Genomic DNA, 27,055 nt, shown 5'->3' with positions numbered 1-27,055 from the left:
GATATGTGTGAAAGTGTGTGCGGATATGTTTGTGAGTGTTAGGTGCTTGAAGTGCTGAGTGAGGGAGAGAGTGGAGAATGTTTCTAAGTGCAACAAAGTGCATTAGAGTGCTTGTTGTCTCCGAACGTGCAGCTCTGTGCGTGCGTGCGTGCGTGCGTTCACGTGTGTTCACGTGTGTACGTGCGTGGTTGTCAGCATGTTCATGTAGGCACATGAACTGTATGTGAATACCGTATATATATAGAAGTATGGGTAACACTTCCTATGCATCCCATGTTTATAATGCATTATAAACATTCTTAATAAGGCATTATAATCTGCTTATATCACTGAATAATTATAAGAACAATAAGAACAATAATCATAACAATTATAAAACATTTTATAAATCACATAAAGTCAAATATTATACTTCATAGTTTCTGGATCATAGCGTATTATAATCCTCATAGTTGTAATAAATTATAATAATTTCATGTATTACAATGACCGCTATAATGCATTATAGTGTTATTCTAAGTCACTATAAGTGGACAAGTGGTCAATAAGTACTTTAAGAAAAGTAATGACATTCCTGAAGACGTTTCAGAAATGTCTGACTGACTTGTGTGTTGTTGAATAGATTTAATGCTATTTGTTCCACTTTGCTTAAAACACTCAATGCCCACTTACAGTATAGTGACTTATAATCAATGCATTATAACAGTGATTATAATGCATTATACAATTATTCTAATGTATTACAACTTAAAGAATTATAATACACTATGATCCTGGCCAGTAAGTGATACTTGACAATATACAACATTATTGTGTTATGATTGCTTTATGAGTACTTACAGTATGAGTGCTTATAACTGTATAAGCTTATACAATGTTATAAGCAGATTATAATGCATTTATACTTGACCTTATGTCATTATAAAATGCTTAATAATGTGTTATGATTATTGTTATATAAAGCATTATGCGAATTTAGGTTTGTGTGTGTGTGTGTGTGTGTGTGTGTGTGTGTGTGTGTGTGTGTGTGTGTGTGTGTGTGTGTGTGTGTGTGTGTGTGTGTGTGTGTGTGTGTGTGTGTGTGTGTGTGTGTGTGTGTGTGTGTGTGTGTGAATGTCACGTCTGTTTATGTCTTCAAGAACCCTTGCCGGTGTGTCCAAGATGCCCCTTTTCTTTTACGACCGATTTCCGAGTGAGCGGCGCCCACAATGTCCTGTTGGCACTGTTTTTACCCCCGGAGACAGGACGTGGGGTCTGGCCTGCCCCCCTGGCTCACGGCCAGGGCCTGGCCTGTGGCAGCCCCCACCCTCTCTCTCCAGTAGAAACCCTGGCTGCCAATGTCCCCTTAATGCCTTCAGCAGCTGGTACGCCTGTACCTGAGGAAACAGGGATGGCGTAAGCACCATGTCTGCCAGTGCAGCTACTGTACATGTTTGCCCTCTGCCACAGCACATTAAAAAAATGCAATCATCACTATAAATTAGTTCGGCTGATATAAACAGTGCTGATCATGATTTTACTTTGTTGAATGACCGATTTCCAGTTGAAAGTTAATGTGTGTATACATTAGCCTTGCTGGCTTTGCTGTGGTACAGACATAGCAGGTCAGTATATGGTGTCTGAATTGCTGCCAGCAGGAAGAGTTAACACTTGCTTCACGTTGCACAGTGGTCTGTATGTATAGCCAGCATTGTTGTGTTTGAAAATGAAGCTTAACAAAATGTTCATGATCACTTGACTCAGCCTTGCAATGATAAATGACCTGTTCTGGATGCTGGGGGGCGTTGTCGGGGGAGTTATTTGCCACACTGTGGGAATAGCTTTATTCAAACACGGTCAAGTTTTCCCCACAATGTCCCTGACCGCGAGAAAAACTTCACTGTACCTTCATTGAAAAATGTGCGTGGCAAAGACTTCACCCGCGTGCAACGTCCAGTTTGCCCTGGCTTAGTTTGATCATTAAACTTAAACAAACACCAATGTTGGGGTAAGAGAATGCCTTAGAAAGCAATCTTTTTATGATCTGTTTAGTCAACCAGAACAGATGACTAAACAGAAAACGTCATGGTGGGTGGAGCTCCATACTGGCGTCATATCATAATGAAGAGCAAATCAAACAGCCCATTCAAGAAATATAGCTTTAATATTTTACTATTGTAAAACCAAGAAAGGTTTTATACAAATACATATTATTCTAATACATAATTGTACCTTTTTGGGAATCGTATTATCTTCCCCTTTGGTGGGGTTGCGTAGGAAGTACATACATAACATACGAATAAAATAGGATTAGACAATGATGAATGAATGTTAGGGAAAATCCTCAAGAGTACAAGACATCAGGTCTCGCATTCCCGGAAGGAAAAAGAAAGACATAAGAACAAAACTGACCCATCATCTCTCGTCTCATAAGCTCTTCATCAGGATGTAACATCAATCTGACCCCAAAGCAGTGACCTGAACACGGAAACGCACGCACGCACGCACGCACGCACGCACGCACGCACGCACGCACGCACGCACGCACGCACGCACGCACGCACGCACGCACACACACACACACACACACACACACACACAGAGTACTTCTATTTACAAACAATGTTTATGTCCTACTCTCATATCCTCAAAATCCTGGAGCCACAAAGGTAATTATTCTAAAAATACTCCTCTTCTTCCTTCAACTCCCACCCACCTCCACTGGGCCTGGGTTTCTGAACCAGGAATCCACTCACACACTCTGGAGTGTTTTTTTCCTGGAAGGATCTTGCACTCTGCCTGGATCTCTAATCTGACCCTTCTCACTAGAGACAATACCCAGGAGAGGCCCTCCTCGCTTGCGTAGGATGGGAAAGTGACCGGGATGTCCAAGAGATCCGGGGGTGGGGGGAAGATGGCGGTGGTGGGGGGGTTGTGACCTGGGGATGGGGGGGGGGTTTGTCCAGTCAAAGTGTCCGTATCCTGTAGTAACAGGATGCGAGGAGATGGACTGGAGTCACGTTTCTTACATCCTGACTTCTACCACCTCCTTAGCTCCTCATCTTTTCTCCACTCACCTCCACTCACCTCCACTCATCAGTTTCCAGGTTGGAAAGAGATCGATGGAGGCCCTCAGTGAGATGGGTAAAGAGAGAGAGGTGGCGAGAGTAGGGTGACCATATATTAAGGGTAAAAAGGGGTTAAAGGGGTAGGACGTGCCTACTGAAAGTTTCACTTCGGAACCTCACTCTGGGAGCCATTTCACGTTGCCCATGGTGCAGATCTTGGGAGACGACGACGACATGAAGTTGTCCCCCCTTATGAAGTATTTAGAAATAAATTATATTTCTTAAATCCCCCTATGTATCCTGTACAATGTTTTGATCCGTTTTTGAAATCTCTGTCGAGTTGCTGTAGCGTGCATCTATAGTGTGAGTAAGTCTCGGCTAGTTACTGAACATAGGCTCATCCTGTGACAGATATTGTAAGAAATTAAGAATGAAGGGTTAAAAAATGTAATCAGTGGTCTTGGTCTTTACCACCTCTGGTGAATTATTCATCGGCTACGGCATCATTATTCACTTGTCAACAGTGCTGTTAACTATTTTAATGAGCAAAGTTCAGCTAACATGAATGGATATAAACAGTGAGTGGTGCTGAAAAACAGAAAGACAAAAACATGCAGAACAAGGACTATCTAAACTACCCAAATTAGACACATATTTTGTCTTTACTGTAGTTAACGGCAAAGTCCTCTCTGTTATTTCTGACTGTTGCCATAAGCTTCATGACCCTGAGTGATCATTCTTCAAATTAAATCTGCAATACAGTATGTCTGTTTTAACTAATCAATCATAGCAGGGGGACAAGCCGGGGGTAGGGGGACAAGGGGGACAAGCCCCCTGCTGTGCAGTGTTTTTCCATTTTATTTCTCAAATTATTTGAATTCATGTGAATGTCAACACTTGTAAGACCTGCAGTTAAGCATGTGGGCATGTTAATGTGTTTGTTGTTAAGTTCTAATGAGTTATTTAGTCCCATAATGCAACACTATAGTATCCTTCATGTCATGCATCGAAAATAGATATGGCCATTTCTTATACCAAATGTCCAACAAATTGTAATTGGGCAGTTGGGGCACTCTTGCCAGCAGACCTCTACATTGGTGATATTATTGATGCCCACTCTTGAGAAAATTCCTTGTTTGTTTGTCGTCCCCTGCTAACTTGTAATGAGATCTGCACCCCTACTGCCGCCAGAAGTGTGTGTGTGTGTGTGTGTGTGTGTGTGTGTGTGTGTGTGTGTGTGTGTGTGTGTGTGTGTGTGTGTGTGTGTGTGTGTGTGTGTGTGCGTGCGTGCGTGCGTGCGTGCGTGCGTGCGTGCGTGCGTGCGTGCACACGTGCACACGTGCACACACGCGTGTGTGTATTTGGGGGTCTACCTGTTCCCTCGAGAGTGGGTGGGAGTCTTCCACTGTGTCACAGAAACTCTAGTAAACATTTCCTCGACTCCGTCGCCAAGAAAACAACAGGGTTACACAAGCATCCATGTTGAGGGAGCCCAGCGGAACCCTACCTTTATAAGCAGCTCGGTGGGAATGCCTCTGGTCACAGCCAGGGCATCTTATGTCACTGTCTCCTCCAGTGGCTGGCTTTTTGTTAGAGTTGTTCCGATACCGATACCAGTATCGGAAAAGCTGGCAATGCTGCCTAAATTGCTGGTATCGGCGAATCCATGATTTATCCATGATTTATGACTTGGTGATATTTCATTTACAGTAAAATTTTGAATGCTTCAATTGATGTTGCACTACTGTTTTATACTCTTACTGTACTATTTTCATTATAACTCCCCCCCCCCCATAACTCCGAGAGTGTAGTAATGGTATCGGTATCAACCGATATGCAAGTTGTGGGTATCGGAATCAGGTATCGGTACTCTACTTTTTGTCACCTTGCTTTAGGGATTTAGCAGAGTTAAGGTTCAACATTCAAGGTGAACTTTTATGTCTTGTGTACATATAAACAAATTCCAGCTTCTCGGACATTGTAGCAGAATTAGTAATAGCAATAAAATATGATCAATAATAACAATAAGAAAACATATACATATACAGCAATATACATCTATATACAGCAAATGTTGCCAGTAGAGGGCAATGTGACTTGACACATAAACTGTTATATCTCACTGAGAGAAGACACGTTCTACACATTTTCTATCTCCTACTGATAAAGTACAAAAAACTCAATAAGGTGCTTGAATGGTCTGTTATCAACAGGTTATCAACAGCTAATGTAAACATAGATACTGTAAAGTGACCCCGGTGCCAGTGTCCTTGTTTTTTTGGGCGGTGTAGCCGCCCCTATAAGTGGGGTTGGGACACCTCATTAGTACACCCTTCGCTGTACTGTGATTGGCTCATACATTAGTACACCCCTACATTAGTACACCCCTAGCTGTACTGTGATTGGCTGACTCTATTGGCTGACTCTATTCAGCACTGTGATTGGCTAGCGAGACACATGATGAAATTAATAACCTATAAATAGGACTATGCACTTAAAAAAAACTTTTTTTTTGTATTAACGTTTCCTAAGCTTTACTTTGGCTAGCGCTTTCATGTGTCCCAGCTCTTTAGCAGACTACTGCCAGTGGCCTTGTGGCTACGGAGCCACTTTCCATGTGACATCATCCGAAACAGTCTGTAGTTGGGGATGACTATGTGATGATTCTGTGAGCTTTGCTGACACAGCGTTAAGTCTTGGATGGAGGGAAGATCACTAAGCAGTGATGCAGCCAGTCTCAATGGTGCCTCTTTAGAAGGCTTTAGAGGCGTTGTTGTGCCTATGTCCCCACCAGTTCAGTGTGCATGTCCCAGGTGAGTTTCTCAGTGATGTGCACTCCCAAGAATTTGTACTCACTGACCCTCTCTCACTGCAGCGCCTTTTATGTGGATGGGGGTGTGCTGTGCTCTCTGCCTGTCTTCCTGTAGTCCACAATCAGCTCTTTGGTCTTGTCGAAGTTGAGAGCCAGGTTGTTGTCCTCCTGGCACCATTGTGTCAGGTTCTCCACCTCTCTCCTGTAGGCTGTCCCATCGTCGTCTGTGATCAGGCCTATCCCCGCCAAGTCATCCACAAATGTGACCACAAGTTGCAAGTTATTTGTTGGTATTGCTCATGTTGCCATGTTTCCCGATCATGGTCCTTATGTATTTCTTGTTTCACAACGTTGTGGTTTGTGGTGGGACAACATCTCTCCTGTAGGCTGTCTCATAGTCGTCTGTGATCAGGCCTATCCCCGCCGTGTCATCCACAAATGTGACCACAAGTTATTTGTTGGTATTGCTCATGTTGCCATGTTTCCCGACCACGTCCTTACGTATTTTTTGTTTCAGAACATTGTGGTTTGTGGTGGGTGGTTTTGTTTGACAGTGGATCTCTCTTAGTTGTTTTTGATTATCTAATAGCAGCAAGGTTATTCTGAGTTCATAATGCTTTTTTACAGTAGATTGTGGTTTTAGGACAATCTCACTGTTGTATGTCTATGGTGGTTATGAAGGAATGGCTGTTGACTGTTGCCTTGTTCCCCACAGTACCCTGACCACAAACTGATCCCAGACCAGCGGAACATTATCTGGAAGAGCAAGCAGGGCTTCACCATCCGCAGTCCTACATACTTTTATATTGGCCTCTTCTTCTGCCTGACCACTGTTAATGATGTCACACACTCCTCACACATCTACTTCATCCACAGACCAGGTCAGTGTGCTGTCTGCAGCCATACATGATGGACTCCCAAATTTTCTTTGTATGAATATTCATAATTTACTCAACAATACAATTATGACATACAATAATAATATATGGAGGTATTATTACTGTCAGAATTATACATTTCAATATTTATTTATTTATATTTTCTTATTTTTGACTCACATGTATCTCCATGTCTGTCCCTCCTGTCCTAGTGAGTAAAATCATGGATGTGTATCTGAACACCAGTGAACCAGTGCAGGCGTTGAAGGGAGAGAGACTGACCCTGAACTGCACCGCTACAGGGGAGCTGAACACCAGAGTCAACATCAGCTGGGACTACCCTGGAAAGGTCAGAACCACACTCATATCTGTGGAGCTAGTCCACCACTAAAGCTTTACTGGTTGGTTTTCATGTATTTGAAAATCTGTTTTGTTTTGTTTGCCTGGTATAGTGCAGTCTTATGGGAATTCTGCTTTGTGGGAGACTGCAGTAGAACAAAGAAGAGCAGGTCTTCACAGGTCCAAAATGACCCACGAAATTTGTTCCGAGATCTGATTGGTTTCGGACCCGAACCCTAATGGACCTGTTAAATTAGTTCAGAGATCCGATTGGTTCTGACATGTTTTGGACCAGAACCATAATTGAACCCGTGAAATTTGTTCCAAGATCCGATTTGTTCCAAGATATCAAAGAACCGCCCCGTCTGCTGGGTGGGACCTGACAAACCTAATAATTACACTTGCTATTAAAAATGCCATTCTACAAGTAGATTCTGCAATTATAGGCTACTCCATAATGGAAATTGGCAGCTACAGTACATAGTGGCCAACAATAAGAGACAATTAATGTGCATGTTCTCACCTTGATGAAGAAGGAATCCATGATCGCGCACAAGGTGTGCACCTTTGATCCCATGGAGGCATAGTTAGATGCGCTTTCCTCACTCACTGAGCTGAGCTGGCAGCCTGGCACGCATGTGCAGCAAAACCTTTTTTCCCTTTATTTTGTGCTGCAGTAATCTGATCCCAGGTCAGCCTAATCATCATGCAGCACTTCATGGCACGGGTCTCCTCAGATCCAAACGGGTATTACACATAATAATAATAAACGGACATGGGCACTGAATTAATAGAATCTCAACTCTCCCAGACAGACCTGATTGACCGTAATAAAAGACGGACCCGGACCCACACAGGTTTCGCTCATTGTCGGGTATTATCGGTTCAGGTAGACCAGTGAAGACCTCTAGAACAAAGAATAATTCATTTGCGATTGTTAACTTTGAACATTGATGAAGGGTATCCTGCTGCCAAACATCTCCTACAACTAATACGTATATTTGCTCCAATACGGTTATTGAAAGCTACACAACGACTGTGACACCACACGAGAAGTTAGTGGGAAATGCCATATGACAAATTGTCTTTTGACGTGAGACTTGATCTTTTTATCTGTCTGCGTCTCTTTCCACCCTCAGGAAAATGGCACTGGCTCATTTAGCAAGCGTATCCTTGACCTTCGAACCCACATGCTGTTCTACAGTATCCTCACTGTCCCCAAGCTACAGCGTTCTAACAAAGGCCGCTACACTTGTCGAGTCAGCAGTGGCGAGAAGATCCGGCGAGATAGCAGTGTCGACGTTGTGGTCTATGGTGAGCATCCTCCTTGGTGACACACCCTTAAATGCACTCGTGACTTCCAAATACATAATTAATCGCGCCCTGAGGATGGTCATTACAGCTGTTGTACATTCCACCCACACATTCTGAATCACTGTCTGTGGTAGACAATAACTGCTGCACCTGTAACCCAAGATGTACAGTATCACATTCCCGTACGACCTTGAGCTCTTGTTGCAGTTCTCATTTCACTAATATAAGCAAAATGTGTGTGTGGCTTTGTGTGTGTGTGTGTCCCTCCCTTCTAGATCGACCATTTATTCGACTAAAGGCCAGAAATGGATCTTTATTGGAGGTACATGCAGGACAGAAGTCCTACCGTCTCTCTCCCAAACTCAGATCCTTTCCTGCTCCAGAAGTAATCTGGTAAGAACTCCTGTCATCCAATGATATTTAAATCGAACCACTTTGTGATCTAGCTCATTGGAAGTGCTAAATGAATATGCAATATTGTTTTATATCTATTTAAGTTGATAATATCAACTAATTATAGTAATGATACAATACTTTTTTTAATATAGCACCTTTCATACATTTAGCACAGCAGGTTTTACAATATTGAGAATATAGAACAAGTGTGATAACTGACAAAAGGTTGACAGATAAGTATGAACAGCGGCTTTACGCTGTGAGTTATTAACTTTTCTCACTATAGGAATAATATACAAGAGACACTCCTCTCAAGAGGAAGAGTGGCAATTGACTATTCACATGGTGGCAATTTTGGACTTTTATCATACCCTCCAGAGAATGACATAAATGGCCTTTGTGTGTACTATGGTTAGTTGTATGATATACTGCACTATCAATACGTACATTTCGTAAAATACGCTCTGAGAGCGATGAAGTGCTCTCTGGTCGTTCAGAAATTAAGCAGTGTGTTGCTATTCGAACATTGTTCTGGGAGCACGCAGTGCGCACACTTACCAGTCTGACTGAAAAGCTGCGTTGTCCCGAGCGTCTGAACCAAGTCCCCAGAACCGCGGAGGATTATTGAAGCCACCGAAGATTGCAAGACTATCGTATTTAGGACGCTACTATGGATGCTTCAATCGTCTGAAACGCTAGTGCGCCTGCTCTATTGGCTGCAATGTTGGAGCCAATCCCGGAAGAAGAGGTACTTCGGTTGCTTCATGCGCTTGTGAGCAACTTTCATTGAAATGAATAGGTGGGGGCGGGGGCGTCCATTCTCTAGATATATTATAACTCTTTGGTCTGAAAAGGGAGGAGAAAGTAATTGCAAAATGCATTGGTTGCAGACAGTATTCAACACACATCTGAATGTAACAAATTCATTCATAAGCTGAAAAGGGCAACGTTGGTCATGAGTATCTCCAGTCGACTGTTCATACATTAACCGATATCAGAGCACTCTGTGATGTCAAAACCAGAGCGCTCTGAAATCGGAGTAGATTCTCAGAGCGTATTTCCGAATGCAACCAATGTTAAACCACAGTACTATCTATCAGCATCGACATCTCACTCTCCTCTGAGACTTGTGGCTGTGCTGAAAGATTCTCTGTGTGTGTGTTTTCTCCTGCCAGGCTGAAGGACGGTACAGTGGCAGCAGAGCAGTGTTCCCGGTACCGCGTGGAGGGCAGCTCCCTGGTGATCCGGGACGTGGCAGAGGAGGATGCGGGGAAGTACACTGTCCTGGTCCGAATCCAAAAATATGAGCTCTACCAGAATCTCACACTTACACTTGTGGTCAACGGTAAGAATATGGGGTTATGAATTACTTTTATGGACTCTATCACTGTGCATGTTCAACTTTGCAAGTTATAGGCCTACAGTAATGGAATAAAAGTATTTTGCACAACTGAATAAAATCTTTGTGACCGATGCGTTGGTGGAGTATATGCACTGTATGTTTCGGTCCGGCAGCTTCTCCAGCCATCAATATGCCTGAAGAATTGTTTTTCTTTATTGAGCAATTCTTTGATACAGTACACAATGAATGTTTTTTTAAACTTTCAACCTGGCATTCATATTTTGGGACACATTTTCAAAGATTTTCTTTCTTTAAAAAAAATAAAACATTTCCAGAATTTTCCTAAATAGCTAAAATAGCAGATCAACAGTATGAGCATTACATTTTGAGCTTGTAGATCGGCAATTTTAGCTATTCATTGTATGGCAAAGTATATAGGGCTTAAGTGGTTTGTGTGTGTGTGTGTGTGTGTGTGTGTGTGTGTGTGTGTGTGTGTGTGTGTGTGTGTGTGTGTGTGTGTGTGTGTGTGTGTGTGTGTGTGTGTGTGTGTGTGTGTGTGTGTGCGCGCATGTTGCCTTACAGTTAGTCCACAAATAGGGGAGAAGGCAGTGTCGGTACAGGACCCAGGCACTGTGCCAAGGGGGAGCAGGCACGCGCTACACTGCACATCTAGTGGAGTTCCCCATCCAAAAATCGAGTGGCGCTGGCATCCCTGTCCATCCAAAGGCCTGTACGTAGCCCTAACAGACATTTATTAGGCTCCCTTTTTCACCTGGCATTCACATGCATCTCATATCCAAATTGTGTCTAAATAATATTATCAAATTTTGTTAAAACTTGCCGTTAAAATGATATACATTAAAAGCAGATCCCACTCAGAATTCACAATACTGTACTCATCACTTCCTTGTTAGTCAAGTGCTTACTCCATTGTGTTCCATACTGTACCTTCTGTCAACTGACTAATGTTTGATAAATTATCCATTTTAAACATTCATTGCTAGTTTAAAGTGGCACTTCCTAATCTGTAAGGAAATGTTTTAATCCATTCTCGTAGTCTTGGATACATTGATTAAACTTCGAGAACCCAGGATGTACTGTATGTCAATGCCAAATGTAAAGGGGAACTGTACACACACACACACACACACACACACACACACACACACACACACACACACACACACACACACACACACACACACACACACACACACACACACACACACACACACACACACACACACACACAGACACAGACACACACACACACAGTTTGTAAGGGTCTGTAAGAAAACAGCTACTGCTAATAAACCACACACACAAACAAACACGCATTTATTATATATATATATATATATATATATATATATATATATATATATATATATATATATATATATATAAAATATATATATACTGCACATACATACTGTAATGTTTCTTTTTCTTTTATAGATTATATACTGTGGCAATCAAGGGCTATGAATAATATTGTCAGTCATTTAAGTCAAACAACAGGGTTATTACATGCTGGGTTTCAGCAGACTGATATGCACGACAAAACAATGATGTATTTTCTTATTTGTGCGTGCGCGCGCGTGTGTGTGTATGTGTGTGCACTAACGCGCGTGTGCTTGAAAATGGAGACATGTTTTGTCTATTTCAGCGTGTGTCCAGACAGGGTTTCCTTTGTAACCAGAACAGATGCCTTTGGGGGCCTTTCATGTGTGGGAGTGTGCATGTGTAAATGGGTCTACATGTGTGTGCATTTCATCATGTTTGTGTCCATGCAGATGCTTTTATGTGACTCTTTCCCCAAATATTTGTTCCCTTACTCTCCATGTGCCATTTCCTATATGTTTGTCAAGTATATATATGTGTGTGTGTGTGTGTGTGTGTGTGTGTGTGTGTGTGTGTGTGTGTGTGTGTGTGTGTGTGTGTGTGTGTGTGTGTGTGTGTGTGTGTGTGTGTGTGTGGGTGTGTGTGTGTGTGTGTGTGTGCGTGCGTGCGTGCGTGTGCATCCACTGACATCTCAGACTTGAAAGGGCAGAGAAAAAACACACTTCAATCGATGCCAGTTCCGTGCTCTCAAGACACCATTTGTTAGTTTCCAAATCAAACGCTATGATTTAATGAATTTCCTGTGGAAGACGCAGGGTGAGAGGCCAGTGTTTATTATTGTGATTGCACACGGCATCCTGTGATGCTTTTTTTATATATCTGACACACGCACTATATATAAATTTCTCATGAGAAATTGGCCAGCCCCATTGATGCTCCGGCATAGTCATTTAGCCAAACACACGCACACGTGTGCACACACTCTCACACACACACACACACACACACACACACACACACACACACACACACACACACACACACACACACACACACACACACACACACACACACACACACACACACACACACACACACACACACACACACATTCAATAACTTACAGTACATGCACACACACAAGCAAGCGCTTGGAACAAACGTGATTGAGTCGTTCTGGGAGGTCAGACACTTATTGTGTTGGTTATGACAGAGAGTCAGAGAGGTTAAGTATTACCTGAGAGCATCACACGAGCCGCCCATGTTCTATTCCTCTTCTGAGACACGCGGTGACATCATCAGTGTACTTGACCCTTAACCCCCAGAGCTCTCACATGGCGCCCCACCTAGACACTTCCGACATCGTTACCCCTGTGTATTAGAGCCTGACCGATTGCCAGATTTTTTTGTCTGATGCCGAACCCGGTTTTGGAGAGTCCTAGACCACTGATTACTAATGTTTTGACCGATATTTTGGAAAAAGAAAAGTCTTGGAAACATTGGATTTGATTAAAGTTTATATTTGAAAACATTTCACTTATAAGAACATAAATAATAATTATAAATAATAGTACATAGTTTTTTATTAAGTATATAGTCATCTTCAATATATGGACCTCAATTATACAATGAACAAGCAATCAAGTAAATATAGAATACACACATGAACTGAATTTTTTATTTAAACACTTAAGCCCTATTGATACGTTATCAATAGGTCTTGATAACGTATCATAGTAGGGCTCTTCATACGTTAAAAATTTAACGTATGAAAATATATATAATGACCTGCCCAAAATAGTGGTTAAAAATCACAATATATCTGGTCCATAATTGCCGATACCGATACCGATGTCATCAAAAAAGTCAAATAATGGCTGATATATCAGCCAAACCAATACTGTATATCGGTCGGGCTCTACTGTGTATCCACAAACACATTCTCCACAATCTACATGTGCATCTTGTCTCTACAAGGCAATGAAGTAAATACATCCCTGTGAGCTTGTAATAGTAATTGTTCAATTGAAATTTGCTGTGTTGAGACAGAAAGAAAATCCCATTATTATAATCGCCACAACAAGAACTTTGTAGAAATGCTTGTGTTCATTTACACCACATGTCTTTACTGCCACACAAACAGTTTAACTCTGTTATTCATTGTGTAATTAGGAAAGTCAAGGGGTGTAGTTGGCAGTTTATCTTGGCTCTGTTTTTCTGTCCCAAGGGACCGTACTGTATGTATGATTAAGATTATGATCAATAATGAAGCCCCTACAGATTACACTGAGCCTCTTTCATGGTGGGTCCTCCGGAAAGCTCTGCTCTGGTTCTGGTTCAAATGAGTGTATTAAATGTAGTCACATTAGACTTTGGTAATTGAGAGTGACTAGCTGGATCCTCACCAGGCCCTTGTTCTTTGCAGCTCGGCTGCGCCGCGAGCCTGACAGCGTGCCGGAGGAGGCCCAGGAACGGCGGGCCAGGCTGGGCCAAGCTGAGGGGGCCTAGGTCCCAAGTCCTGGGTCCACCCCTGGGTCTGGCCCTGGGAACCGCAGCGCTCTTATCTGGCCCGGGCAGGAGGCGCACTGGGCTTCCTGTGCGAAAATCAGAGCGCTTTTCCTCTCGTTGTTTGGCTTCCTCCCCGACGCGAGACGCTTCCCAGCAGCGTGATTGTCCCTTCGTCTTCAAACGTGGCACAGTCCGCTTCCTCAAGAGCTTGATCTATTCTTGAGACCCCCTCGACCCCCCGCCCCTCACCAACCCCCACCCTGCCTCCACACACTGCTGCCCCCCGTGCATACCTTTTCAGCCCCGTCCCTCGCCAGCCCTGCCCTCCACCCCGCTCTACCTCCCCTCATCAGTAGACCCCCCCCCATGCATCTCCTACCACCACCACCCCTCCATCCAGCCACCCACCCCCTCCACCAAACCCATCAATGCTGTTTCCATGGAAGCCAGAACTCTCAGTGACACCGCTATAGCCCCATGTGACAACCCTGTGACCCCAAACTGGTGTTGGGCACCCATTGGGGTGGGAAATTGACTCGGGACCACTGCTGAGCAGTGATGACCAGGAGTCGCATGGAAATACAAGAAAACGAGGAACAGGAGTGAAAGCAAATACCACAGCACTGAGGATATAAAGGATGTCTGCTTATGTTATTTATTTATTTCCCACTTTATCCAAACTTTGTTATAAGCTCCCTGCCCACACGGCTTGTCTTTTTTTTTTATATAGCTTCTACGCTAACTTTTCTCCGACGTTTTGAGCCAGAAAAAAAGTGCAATTCCATCCGCCACACCAGCCACATTTCTGGAGCTGCTTTATTTGTGTCCTAGAGTGGTACTATAATGGGTGCATGAACCGTTCCTGTCCAAAAAGCCCTGCCACCCTGAGCTAATTACGACATCCACAAAAGCTGTGAGTTCCGTTCTCAATCTTAGCCACGAGTTGTAGTTCTGACATGCACACTTTGGACAGGCAGACAGGAGAAAGGACAATTTGTGTTTTGTTCACTATGGGATACCTAGAGTTCTCTACTAAAAAAAGACTTCAACGGTGGACAAACACCTACCATGTAGGAGTTGTCCCCTTACCAGAGACTACTGACTACCCTGCATCATCGTATGTTCTTCAATGTCATTCAGTGTCACTTTGTCATATCTGTCTGTGTGTCAAAATATGTTTTGTCACCGTCATAATGAAAGTTCCCTCAGATCAACTCTGTGCATATGTGATACAGAAAGCCATCTTAGTGCCATGTGTGTAATTAGTCAATTTGAGCATGTGTACAAGTGAGTATATTATGTGAGCATGAGTGTGCATGCATAAGAAGTGTGTGTGTGTGTGTGTGTGTGTGTGTGTGTGTGTGTGTGTGTGTGTGTGTGTGTGTGTGTGTGTGTGTGTGTGTGTGTGTGTGTGTGTGTGTGTGTGTGTGTGTGTGTGTGTGTGTGTGTGTGTGTGTGTGTGTGTGTGTGTGCGCGCGCGCGCGTGTGAAGTGTATGTGTGCGCGCTCGCACGTGTGCATGCGTGCGCATACGTGTCTATGAGCTCCACACAAGTGTCCCATTCTACGGGTCTATCCCAATGTGATTCAATCCATGTATACAGATGATCTATGAGTAATATATGAATCTAATATTTAATAATTTTATACAACTAACTTACATATGATAAATGACAATAATTGACGTGTATGAAAATGAAGATGTATTTTGTTATGTATGTGTTATACCATTTGTGGGTGTTTGTACATTAAATTTGTCTTACGTTGGTGTGCGTTGGCGTGTGTATGTTTATTTTGGGGGTTTGGGACGGGAACCGACAGGGACAGTACTTAAAGTTAGGTGTATTTTAGGCGACGGGGCAGGACAGGAAGACATGAAGTCAGGACGGCTCAATCATTCCCAGTTACTCCGCATCACATCGAACAGGCGGCCGCTCAGCCTCTCACCAGTCACACACTGTATGACTGAACCCAGTGTGAATGTGAGCCCAGTATGACTGTGAGGACGTTACGTGTTCTGCTCTGCTTTCTAACTGTTCATGTCCACATGCTATACTAACCATAATGACTATCCGTACGTCTGTCTGTCTGTCTGTCTGTCTGTCTGTCTGTCTGTCTGTCTCTCTCTCTCTCTCTCTCTCTGACTTTGTGTGTGTAGCCTGATTTATTAAGTTGTGCACCAGTATTGTGCTGAAAATAGCTGATCTACAAGCTCGCAATGCGTCGCACCGTGACACGTTGTGAGCTTGTGGATCTGCTATTGTCAGCACGCAACACCGGTACACTTCGTATACCGTTATACTTCGTTATACAAAATTTAACGTGTCTTTCCGTGTGTATGTGTGTGTAGTGTAAGTGTGTGCGTGTTTGAGAAAGAGCTTTTCCTGGGAAGCGTGGGAGTATCATCAACTGGTCAGGGTGTGCGTGTGTGTGTGCCAGTGTGTGCATGAGAGCATGTTCTGCTGTATGTAGGCTGCTGTACGTGCCTGTTTGAGTGCCAGGGCCCTTGGTGTCATGCTCAGGGTGCGCCGCTCCTACAGGACACAGGCACACGCTAATCTCTGCCAAGAGGAAGAGCAATCAGAGGGACAGGGCAAAGGAGGATGGGAGGGGGAGGTGTCCACGCCAGGGAGGGGTACATCACAGTCTGAGGACAGACAGAAACACAGACAGGCAGGGGGGGCCGATGGGCAGAGAGACAGGCGGGGTGACAGGTAAAGAAACGCCTGCAGGCAGGCAGAGAAGGAGCACACAGGGAGAGAAAAACAAACACATTTCAAAATGGACTTGACACCAACGTAGAGAGATGAAATGATTGTATAGGTGATGTGATGTTATATATGTGATATAAGTGATGTTGATCTTTGGTCGAACATTGGGTTGTTTATCTTCCTCATATTGTCTGTATCTATTGCTTTATCTGTGCACTGTGAGTGGGTGAGGAACCACATGTAGTCATTCCATTCACTATGATGAGGAAACGGGTCTCAAAATCCCACGTTTATGACATTTGGACTTAAATCACGCCCAGGTGAATACAACCCAAGATTCCACCAAGTTCTACATGGCTGCAAGTCATTGTTATTGAATTTGGGAGTTTCATTCCTCTATTGCTGGGAGTTGCAGCAACATCTGGTCTGAAAGTCATATTTCGGGCTGATTACTCCCATGCAATTTTGGTGTACCACAGATGCCTCAAAAACGCATTTATCATGAATTTGATAACTGCCCTCAGTGCAATCCACATGAAAAAGACACTTTTTCAGGAAACCAGTTGCAGTAATAAATGAGGACTAGTGGCTGCTATATATCACATTGATGGAAAAAAGATACCATACAGCTGTCTGAGGGAATATCTGTAGACAGGCTAAACAAACCTTTTCAGTAATAATATGCACATCTAAATGCGCAAAATCTCTGCGTGCATGTGCCCCCCACACCCCCCCCCCCCCCCTTGAGAACCGTCCGACTGATCGAATTCTAATTCTGCGTGAATATCGACGAGGGCCCGAGAGAGTGATATGCCCAGTCGCATTGGCTGTTGTCAAAAAAAGATTGATAAATCTGCAAATCATCATATAATGGAGTACCCTTTTATTTTTGCCCTCAAAATATTGAGTCTTTGAGCAATTTCACGTTGGCCATGTTGACCACCTCCAGCCATAGTCAGTTCTGTTCATAACTCACCATTTGTTTTCTAACTCCAAGTAGCAGTTAAACCATTGCTTCACAAAATGAGGTATAATAAGTAATGTTCAATATCCCATATGCAACGACAACAGATGGAAAAGTGGACGAGACACTTCTGTTTGTTTGTATTGGCCATAGTCTTTACATTATGTTTGCGTGCCTTCGGGTGCTAAAATGAGTACTTGAAGTTGGCTTAAAAATAATTAACATGCCCACATGGTTAACTGCGGGGCTTAAGCATTGATAGGCTACTGTACATTCAACACAACACCACACCACCGCAGCGTGCTTCTGCACGCACATATCTAAGCCATATCTAAGCTATAATGATTATAACATTGCCATGGCGGCCAGTTGATTCTGTACATGACCATGTCAGTGGATGCTCCTCCAACGTCCAAACAACTCTATTTATTATCATCATTTCCAGTTGATAACATATTCTCTGACTACTAGGCTTGCGTTAGTGATGGGAACTCAATCATATCATATAGCCTACTACTGTTGTAAACCTATGCAAACTTTACTAAATTACTGGTCTTGGATCAAGACGGTCAGGTCATAATATATGACAGTCTTGTATCAAGGCTACTGAATTACAAAATGTGTATTGGACAGTCCGTTTCGAATTTCCCAATTCAACATGTTTTTTGTATTTCCGGGTTGTAACTTTGTGTGTTTATATCCCTGATGCAGTTAACAGCACTGCCAACAAGTTGATATGCCATTATTATGGCAGTTGTTTTCCAACTAAGATCTAAATATGAATCATTCAGGGGATAAGTTAATTCACGTGAGGTGGTAAAGACAGGTTACGTTTTTAAACGTCTCTTACTTAATACTTTTACAATGCATCAGTGCATCACAATCGCAATGCATCAATGCGTCTCTCCTCCATTACAAGTCTCCTCTCAGTCTCCAGTGTGTGTGTGTGTGAGACTCACACAGTCAATGCGGACCCTGGGGCGTCCCGCCCCCAGTTCAAATGGATCAAACCATTGAGCAGGATATATGGGGGTGGGGGAGTCCGTGCTGCCCCTGGCTCCATTGCACAGGCGTTAGTGCCCTGATGTCATCAATATGACATCATAATACTGATGTCATAGACTGGCCTGGAGGATATTTGGCCATGGCTGACAGGAACTTTATAGTCTGAGCATAAAAGGGACACAGGGACAGATATAGAGATCTCCATATGGGCATAAAATGGATACAAACACACAGACAGGTACAATGGGTACTCTAACAACAGGTACAATGGGTATTGCATAACCAAGGGGGAATCATTCGGCCATCTGCCTAGTAATAGTAAACATATATTGAAGATTTTTTTTTATCTCCTCTAAACATATTATATATAGATCACTTTAAAATAAAAATAAATATATATATATATATACCATGCGAGTCAGCATTTTGTCAGCGTGTGTCATCATTCCTCTTTAATATGGATAGTACTGTCCACATACAAATTTATAATCAGAGGGGGTATAGCATAGCTGAAGGCACGTTTAACTAACTGTCAATTCTCCAATCTCAGCATACATATGTCGTTGACTCGTTTCCATGACTTGGTAAGTCATCAAAGCCTCCCGCTCGCTCCGTCTCACCCCTCAAAACGAGAGCACCTGTTTCAAATGTACTGGTTTACTTTGACATGCAAAAATGAAGTAACTTATTATGAAGAAAATGTTAAGTAAAACATAATGAATTAATGATAATAATGAATTAAGTAATAAATGGTAAATGGTGCATTTGTATAGCGCTTTTATCCAAAGCGCTTTACATAGATTGTGCATTACATTCACCCATTCACACACACATTCATACACCGATGGCGGAGGAGACCATGTAAGGCACCAACCTGCTCATCGGGAGCAATTAGGGGTTCAGCGTCTTGCTCAAGGACACTTTGACACAAACTCTGGGGGAGCCCCCCAGCCTGGGATCGAACTGGGAACCTTGTGGTTTACAGTTCACTCTACCCGGCCACTCTACCCCTGAGCCACTGCCGCCCAAGCTATAATGATTATAACATTGGCATGGCGGCCATTGGCAAGTAATGATTGGCAAGTAATGATTAACTAATGACTAATGATGAAAACCATGACCCACCTGAGGGTCCCCCTAGGTCCATCCAGTGAACCAGTCCAACTTGGGAGACCCCCATCAGCCTCACACACTAATGCACCAGTAATGCACCACATGGAAACTTCGGAACACACCACCAGAGACCGACTCTCCTCGCTACTCCTATCCGCCTATGACCACTCATCCTGGGCATAGAAGCCACAGAAAAAAAGCAGATCTACAAACCCACCAAGTGTGGCCCTTAACTAATGATATATTAACTTTGGTTAAGTGATAGTGATTTCATAATTAACTAGAAAAAGTGCTCCTCGGAGCACAACTCTCCGCCAGCAGACTTGTGTTGGGAATGTTGGGAATGTTCTACTTCTAGGAATGTTCTACTTCTTATGTTCTAATTCTAACAAAAATCACACCCTACTTCACACCCTACTTCGAAGTCGGAGTGACCGAGTGGGAGTGAGCGAGTGGCCGAGATTTTCGGTATTGGAATCTGGCTTATGACTCTTTCAAAGTGACACATGTATTTATAGGCCGCTATCCGTCCTGTCTATGTAAGTGTCCTATCCGTCCTGTCTGTGTAAATGTCCTCTTCCGTCCTGTCTGTGTAAGTGTCCTATCCCTCCTGTCTGTATAAGTGTCCTATCCGTCCTGTCTATGTAAGTGTCCTATCCCTTCTGTCTGTGTAAGTGTTCTATCCGTCCTGTCTGTATAGGTGTCCTATCCGTCCTGTCTGTATAAGTGTCCTATCCGTCCTGTCTGTATAGGTGTCCTATCCGTCCTGTCTGTATAAGTGTCCTATCCGTCCTGTTTGTATAAGTGTCCTATCCGTCCTGTCTGTGTAAGTGTCATATCCCTCCTGTCTATATAAGTGTCCTATCTGTCCTATCTGTCCAATTATGTATCCTATCTAATTGTTACAGTATCCACCATTTCTCAGCCATTTCGTGATGGTTCCTGTCTTACCTGTGTAAGTGTCCTATCCCTCCTGTCTGTATAAGTGTCCTATCCGTCCTGTCTATGTAAGTGTCCTATCCGTCCTGTCTGTGTAAGTGTTCTATCCGTCCTGTCTGTATAAGTGTCCTATCCGTCCTGTCTGTATAAGTGTCCTATCCCTCCTGTCTGTATAAGTGTCCTATCCGTCCTGTCTGTGTAAGTGTCATATCCCTCCTGTCTATATAAGTGTCCTATCTGTCCTATCTGTCCAATTATGTATCCTATCTAATTGTTACAGTATCCACCATTTCTCAGCCATTTCGTGATGGTTCCTGTCTTACCTCACTTTGACAGTGGCGCAGACACTGTCAAAGTGACGCCATGTATTTATAGACCGCTATGCGTCACTAGCCAATCAGATCACAGTATTTCACCGTATTGTCACGTGTCACGTGAGGCTTGACCAATCGGTGTGTCATATTTGGAAAGTGAAAACAAACTCTCCTGGCGGAGAGAATTAACAGGAATTAATGATTAATTAATCAATTCATTAATCAATGGTGATTTAATGTATGAGTTAATCATTAATTAAGCGTTAATTACGTGTCACGGGGCAACCCGTGCCCTACATACACATACACACATCTGGCTGCATTGAAAGTTATGCAAGGACTAATGGTTTTAAACTTGTGTATTGATAATGAAATGTTCACTGATTGTTTGCTGGTTGTCTCTCCTACACTGCTGGTGGCAATCCCCTTGATTGGGAAGGTGCCAAGTGCTGTGGAGGAGGGGTGTTTCATATGCTTTAGGAGTATTACGTTTATTTAAACTATCATTGAGTCTTTACCCCAAGTTATATTTGTTTGATTGTAACGCATCATTAGGAATGTTTAGGTTACTTTTATACTGTAGCACGGGGGAAGCTCTGGGGAGTATTTATGGAAGTATTTGGAATTGTTGCGAATTGGTTCTGTGTCCTGTGGTAGGATCCACTCCCTATTTAATGGAGGCTGCAGAGGCAGACAGGTACTGTAGGTAGTTAGAGAGGTAGCGATATGGGCAGAAACACAGGTAACATACCTGGGGGAGAGCTACAGGGCCTTGTGTGATCAAGGTTTAGCCTGAAGAGAGCTTTTATCCAGTTGGGTCTTGTCTATACGTGTTTGCCTTAAATGCTTATTTATTGTTCTTGTTGCTTTATTTTTGACTTTTAGGCCAGTATTATTGTTGCTACATGTATAAATTCTTGCACTGGAGTTCGATGGAGGAGTTGGGCGAAATAAAAAAACCCAAAATGCATCTCTGACTGTCTTTGGAGCCTTGGCCGTTCGAGCCTTTTCACAACGTGTATGAATTTGCTCCCATTTAGTAAGTTGGTGTGTAAGGCTATCTTGGGTCAGCTACCGATCACCATGTTAATCACCAAATGCAGAGCTGTGCTATCTTTAGACAGGTGGAAGACACAAATTGTGTGCGTGTGTGCGTGTGTGTGTGTGTGTCATCACAGCTAATGGCATAGCCCACAGCCATAGTTGTAGTATATTATAAAATGACAAGTGTTTGGAATTTTAAGCCTAGGGTTCTTCTGCTCCTGTGTGATTTTCAGCTTATTCACCATGACGTGGTATGTAGAATATCCCCCAGGCAGCGACCTCCCAGAGAACAAACAAACACCAGTTCCCATGGTACTAGGCCCCGTCATGTGTAATCTATGGATTCTTAACTTGTGAGAGTCTATTGTGTTGAATGGGACACCTCATGTGTCCCAGGTGGGACACCCCTGGTGGGATGATTTGTTAAGAATGGAAGGAAGTTGATCTACAGGATGACAATAACACCTCTGCATCCCTCATAACATTAGATGAACAATCAGGGATTACGTAGCGCTCCAAAGATTCACTATATTGTCAGGTGTCCAACCGACATGCATAACATGGTGCATGGGTAATGGTTATTATGAGTCCACAGGATAATATGATAAAAATTATTTTGATAGCGATCGCTGCAAGGAAGTGAGATGAAGAGAACGTCACAACAATCAAGGTAACTGACTGTGCAGGTCCCTGTCTTCCTCCTGCGGCGCACAGCTGTGGAACACACACACACACGCGCGCGCGCGTGCGCACGCACACGCACACGCACACACACACTGTCTAAGATGCAGAAACACACCTGGCAGTAGTGTAGCAGCAAGGCTGTGTCAACACAGCTGAGCATCCCTGTCTGTGTCTTCCTTTAAGGTGTGTGCGTCCGACATCGTCCTCGCTCTGGAGCCCTGTGAGAGAGAGAGTTCCCGGCACGTCCACACACAACCACATCCTGAGTGTCTCACACCGCCAGGAAGTGCTTCAAGGGAGGAATAAGGTGAGTGGAACAATTACACACTGTCCTAAATGATCGATCATTTTACTGTCACACACACGACCATGTCACGGGGCAAGGAGTTATGTAGCCTATTTTTATTTTTTTACTTAAACATTTTTATCCCGCGATTTTTGTAACCCATTTTTTTTCACCTGGTGCCAATTTCCTAAGTGATCCTGGGCGTTACACCAGCCCTACACCAGCGCTACACCAGTCCCCCACAGCCTAGGGAGGCCAGGGCCGAGCTCATGCTTCCTTCAATGCATGAGAGCCAACTGACCTTCTTGTCACCTGACAGGGGGGAGTTTCCCCGGTAGAACGTAGCGCGTGGAAGGAACACGTTATTCCAACCAGTTCCCTTCCCCTCCATCAGGCGCCCCGGCTGTCATGGGGGAGGTGGTATAGCGACCAGGATTACTACTTGTTTTTGTGAGGGTATTAACTACCCAGGAGACACGGGGAGAACATGCAAACTCCACACAGAGTAGGCCCTTGGCTTTCGCCAACCCCACCTAGGGTATGGGCGCTGATGACGCGGAGGAGAAGACACGCCCCCAGCGCCCACAACGTCCCCGGCGGGAATCGAACCCAGGACCTTCTAGCTATGAGGCGACAGCCTCACAAAAATGGAAGGGGAAAGGGGGTAGAAGGGAGAAGGGGGAAGGAGAAAAAAAGAGAAGAAAGAGAGAAAGAAAAGGAAAACAAACGTGGCAAAGATGAAAAATGCAACAGGCCCGTCTTTTTGTGCTTCTCCCCAGTGATTCATCCAAGTACTTTAAGAGTATACACGATAGATTTAGCAAATGGATGGAATGGAACGGGTGACGGAGCGTTTTGATTGGAAACAAATCGACGGGGGGGGGGAAGAGATTTCATTTGCAACAAGTGGATGTGGATCGGGTGGATTTTTACTGGCGACACGTGGACGCGGGCGAACGCCGTGATTGGCCCAAAAAGGACCGGACGAGGTAAACGTGGCCTATTTTTACTGCGGTGACGCCAGCCGCAATTCAGAGAGAGACAGTCGCACTAGCCACAGTCAAAAGTTGGAATCATGGCACAACTCCCCATATAGGCTACGGCCATTTCCGCTTGACAACATTTTTAGCCATTTTGTGTTTTCTTCAAAACACTTCATCTACAACTTTAGTCCACTTACACAAATTGGTACACATTAACTCTTCAGTAATGTGATCGAGATGTATCAAACCGCTTCCAGATTTTACGGGTACATTTTAATCACACAATGAGGGGCAGGGCCTCTAAACAATGAGCCATACGCGATTTCACTTCCACCCATAGGGCCACCACAAATGCTACAAATGCCACTATTTGTTGCAGAAATTCATTTTTTCCCCAACCAACTTAGGTGCAAATGGTCTTGGAAGTCATGAGACAATGACCATCAAACAGTGTTTTGATACTCCATCATCGTTTGCCTGTATTTTTTGGGCGAGGCCAATTTCACACCAAGATACACCATTATATCATTATGGCATATGGCACCTCCAAAACCGCTTTCACTTCTGCCCATAGGGGGGTGGGGCGCCACAAGCGCGAACAGTTTCACAGTCTGTCATACAAACTCTATTTCCCCCCGCTGCATCCTTGTGTCCTGACTGCCGCTCCAACACAACTGACAGCCAGCTGGCTAGGCAACCCAGCCTGCCAGGAGATCTGCGCTCCTAGGAGCACACTTTTCTAGTTAATAGTTTATGCATCACCCGACCGCATTCAGTCCAAGTGCAGATTATAACCTGTTGTTATTTTAATTCTTGTTTTTATCTTTATTATATTTTTCTACTTGTATTATTAGCTATATCTCTCCACCTCTGTGCCTGCAGTTTGTCATGCTTACTGCGGGCTGTTATCATAGTCTCTATAACAACAAACCTTAATATCATTAATAATATATTATTAATTATATTTCATATGATTCATTATTATGGTATTAATATTACATGTGCGTAGCTGCCATTACTTTATCAACCTGATTCATATGTGAAGTGAAGCAGCACTATGTCATTTTCCTCTTCTACCCCGGATTTGAACCCGGTTTCCTGCGCAAGTGCTGACGTTTTTACCATTGAGCTAGGGCCAGCCTGCTTGCTCAGAGGATAAATTGAATGTTGACCATCAAGTCGTGTCAGATCCTGTGTCTAGGTGAGACATGACCTTTGACAGGATCTAAATGTCTCAATAGAAGAGCAGGGAGATAAAATACAACCACCCCAAGTGTATAAGTTATATCGTGTTAACACACTCTACCATACAGATTGGACAAAATAAAAATGTATTCATTAAAAAAAAGTTACATATATGCTTTTATTCTTTACCTAACACATGCATAATGGCGGATTTGCTCAACCAAAATGTATATTAATTATACAGTTTACAGTTTAGGCATTTAGCAGACGCTCTTAATCCAGAGCGATTTACAGTAAGCAAGGACACAAGATAATACATCATAATACACATAATACATCAAATGCATAAAAAATAGTAATCTAATAATAAAGTAATACATAAGTAACACAAATATTAAACATTATTTCAGTTCTGACCTTTGGGTGAATAATAGATAAGCGCTTGTGTAACAGAGAGGACCTCTGTTACAAATGTTGCACATATATTGTAAACCCAAGTTGATTTCATTGCACAAAGTATTAGCACTTTAGTAATTTGCACAGCGTATTTTGCACAGCCATTATTTTATTGTTTAATACATTTACTTGTTCCCTGTTTGACTGAGATGGCCACTCAGCCAACGAGTTCCACCTGGGGAGTCAAAGTATTGACAATCATGATGGGCAAGTCTAATGTGTGTTATAGGTGCAATGGAGACGAGGTGCAATATGAGTTTTATTGTTAAGGTCTGATTGATGGATTGAATGCCTAACAATGCCTGTGTGTTTCAGCATGGGGCTGGACCATATTAGGATAGCCGGGGGGTTATGATGTGCTGGTGTGAGTGGTAAATGATGTTGTAGTGTGAAGGAATTGGTGTTTAACTGGTGTAGTTCACGATAATACTTGTGTTTTAAGGCTATTTATGTACATGTATTTATGTTTAGTTAGATATTTGTAATGTCTTAGAACAACCCTGTGAATGGTGCAGTAATGGTATAGTCCAGACTGATTAGCTTCAGCTGGGTATAAAAAGCAGCTGCCATTTCATCAGAGAGCAGAGGGTGAGAAGCTACACACGGGCGAGACTCAGGGTGGGGGTGTAGTCTCGGGAGCCAGACGACCACGGTTGCTCGGCCCTGGAGCTGTCTGTCGCCTCTGCTCCGAACGCTACCCCCCCCCCCTGTAATGATATGAGCAAATCCTCTTTGCCTACTCGATTACTTTTGCCTGTGTTGATCAGTACATCCGTTGACTAGTAATGCCTAGCTAGGACACACAGAGCATGCGCAAGGATATCATTCTTTCTTTTCTGAAAGCCCGCCAGTGAACGTTGTTGTTGTTGTGCCTCTCCTGTAACCACTATCAAGATTCAACCAGTAAAGAACCTCTACTCTTTCAATAACGTGTCTTCATTGAATGAACCCACAAACACAAAGTAATACATGGTGTCAGAACTGGCTTGGAAGAGAAGAGTTTGAAAATTGGAACGATACACGGAATCCACGGAGAAAAAAGGAATCCGAGGAATTCGAGGAATGTAAGCTGATGCAAAAAAACGGCTGAAAAAGACGACAACTTTACTAACCTTTGAGAACTGTAAACGGAGCAAGAATGGAAGCTTTACGTCCACCAGCAGCTCTTCAGCTAACAGGTAACGTGGCTGAAAACTGGAAGAGATTCAAACAGCGTTTTGAACTGTATCTAGCTGCAATTGGAGCTGATGAAAAGAGTGCTAAAATGAAAGCATCAGTTTTCTTGCATGTCGTGGGAGATGAAGCACTAGAAGTGTACAATAACTTCACCTTTGCTACTGAGGCGGATAAAATGAAGCTACCCAAAATAATGGAAAAGTTTGAGGCTTATTG

At 43.3% G+C, this 27,055-nt stretch overlaps 1 protein-coding gene across 2 annotated transcripts in view; it reads left to right on the top strand.

Moving 5' to 3' along the window:
* Positions 1-27,055, top strand: part of flt1 (fms related receptor tyrosine kinase 1) — a 75,670-nt gene that overhangs the window by 8,065 nt on the left and 40,550 nt on the right. For both annotated transcript variants that reach the window (XR_014600158.1, XM_084049114.1), the window contains exons 5-11: positions 6,575-6,740; positions 6,950-7,086; positions 8,216-8,390; positions 8,666-8,783; positions 9,962-10,131; positions 10,711-10,858; positions 22,937-23,060. Coding sequence is in view for 1 of the 2 variants with exons in the window: in XM_084049114.1 (XP_083905240.1) it covers positions 6,575-6,740; positions 6,950-7,086; positions 8,216-8,390; positions 8,666-8,783; positions 9,962-10,131; positions 10,711-10,858; positions 22,937-23,060 (1,038 nt within the window). In the remaining variant the exon portion in view is untranslated. The remainder of the gene's footprint in view (positions 1-6,574; positions 6,741-6,949; positions 7,087-8,215; positions 8,391-8,665; positions 8,784-9,961; positions 10,132-10,710; positions 10,859-22,936; positions 23,061-27,055) is intronic.

This window comes from Gymnoscopelus microlampas (genome assembly GCF_963454915.1).
Source record: "Gymnoscopelus microlampas genome assembly, chromosome: 22".
Lineage (NCBI taxonomy): Eukaryota > Metazoa > Chordata > Actinopteri > Myctophiformes > Myctophidae > Gymnoscopelus > Gymnoscopelus microlampas.
This window is presented reverse-complemented; position numbering and strand designations above follow the sequence as displayed.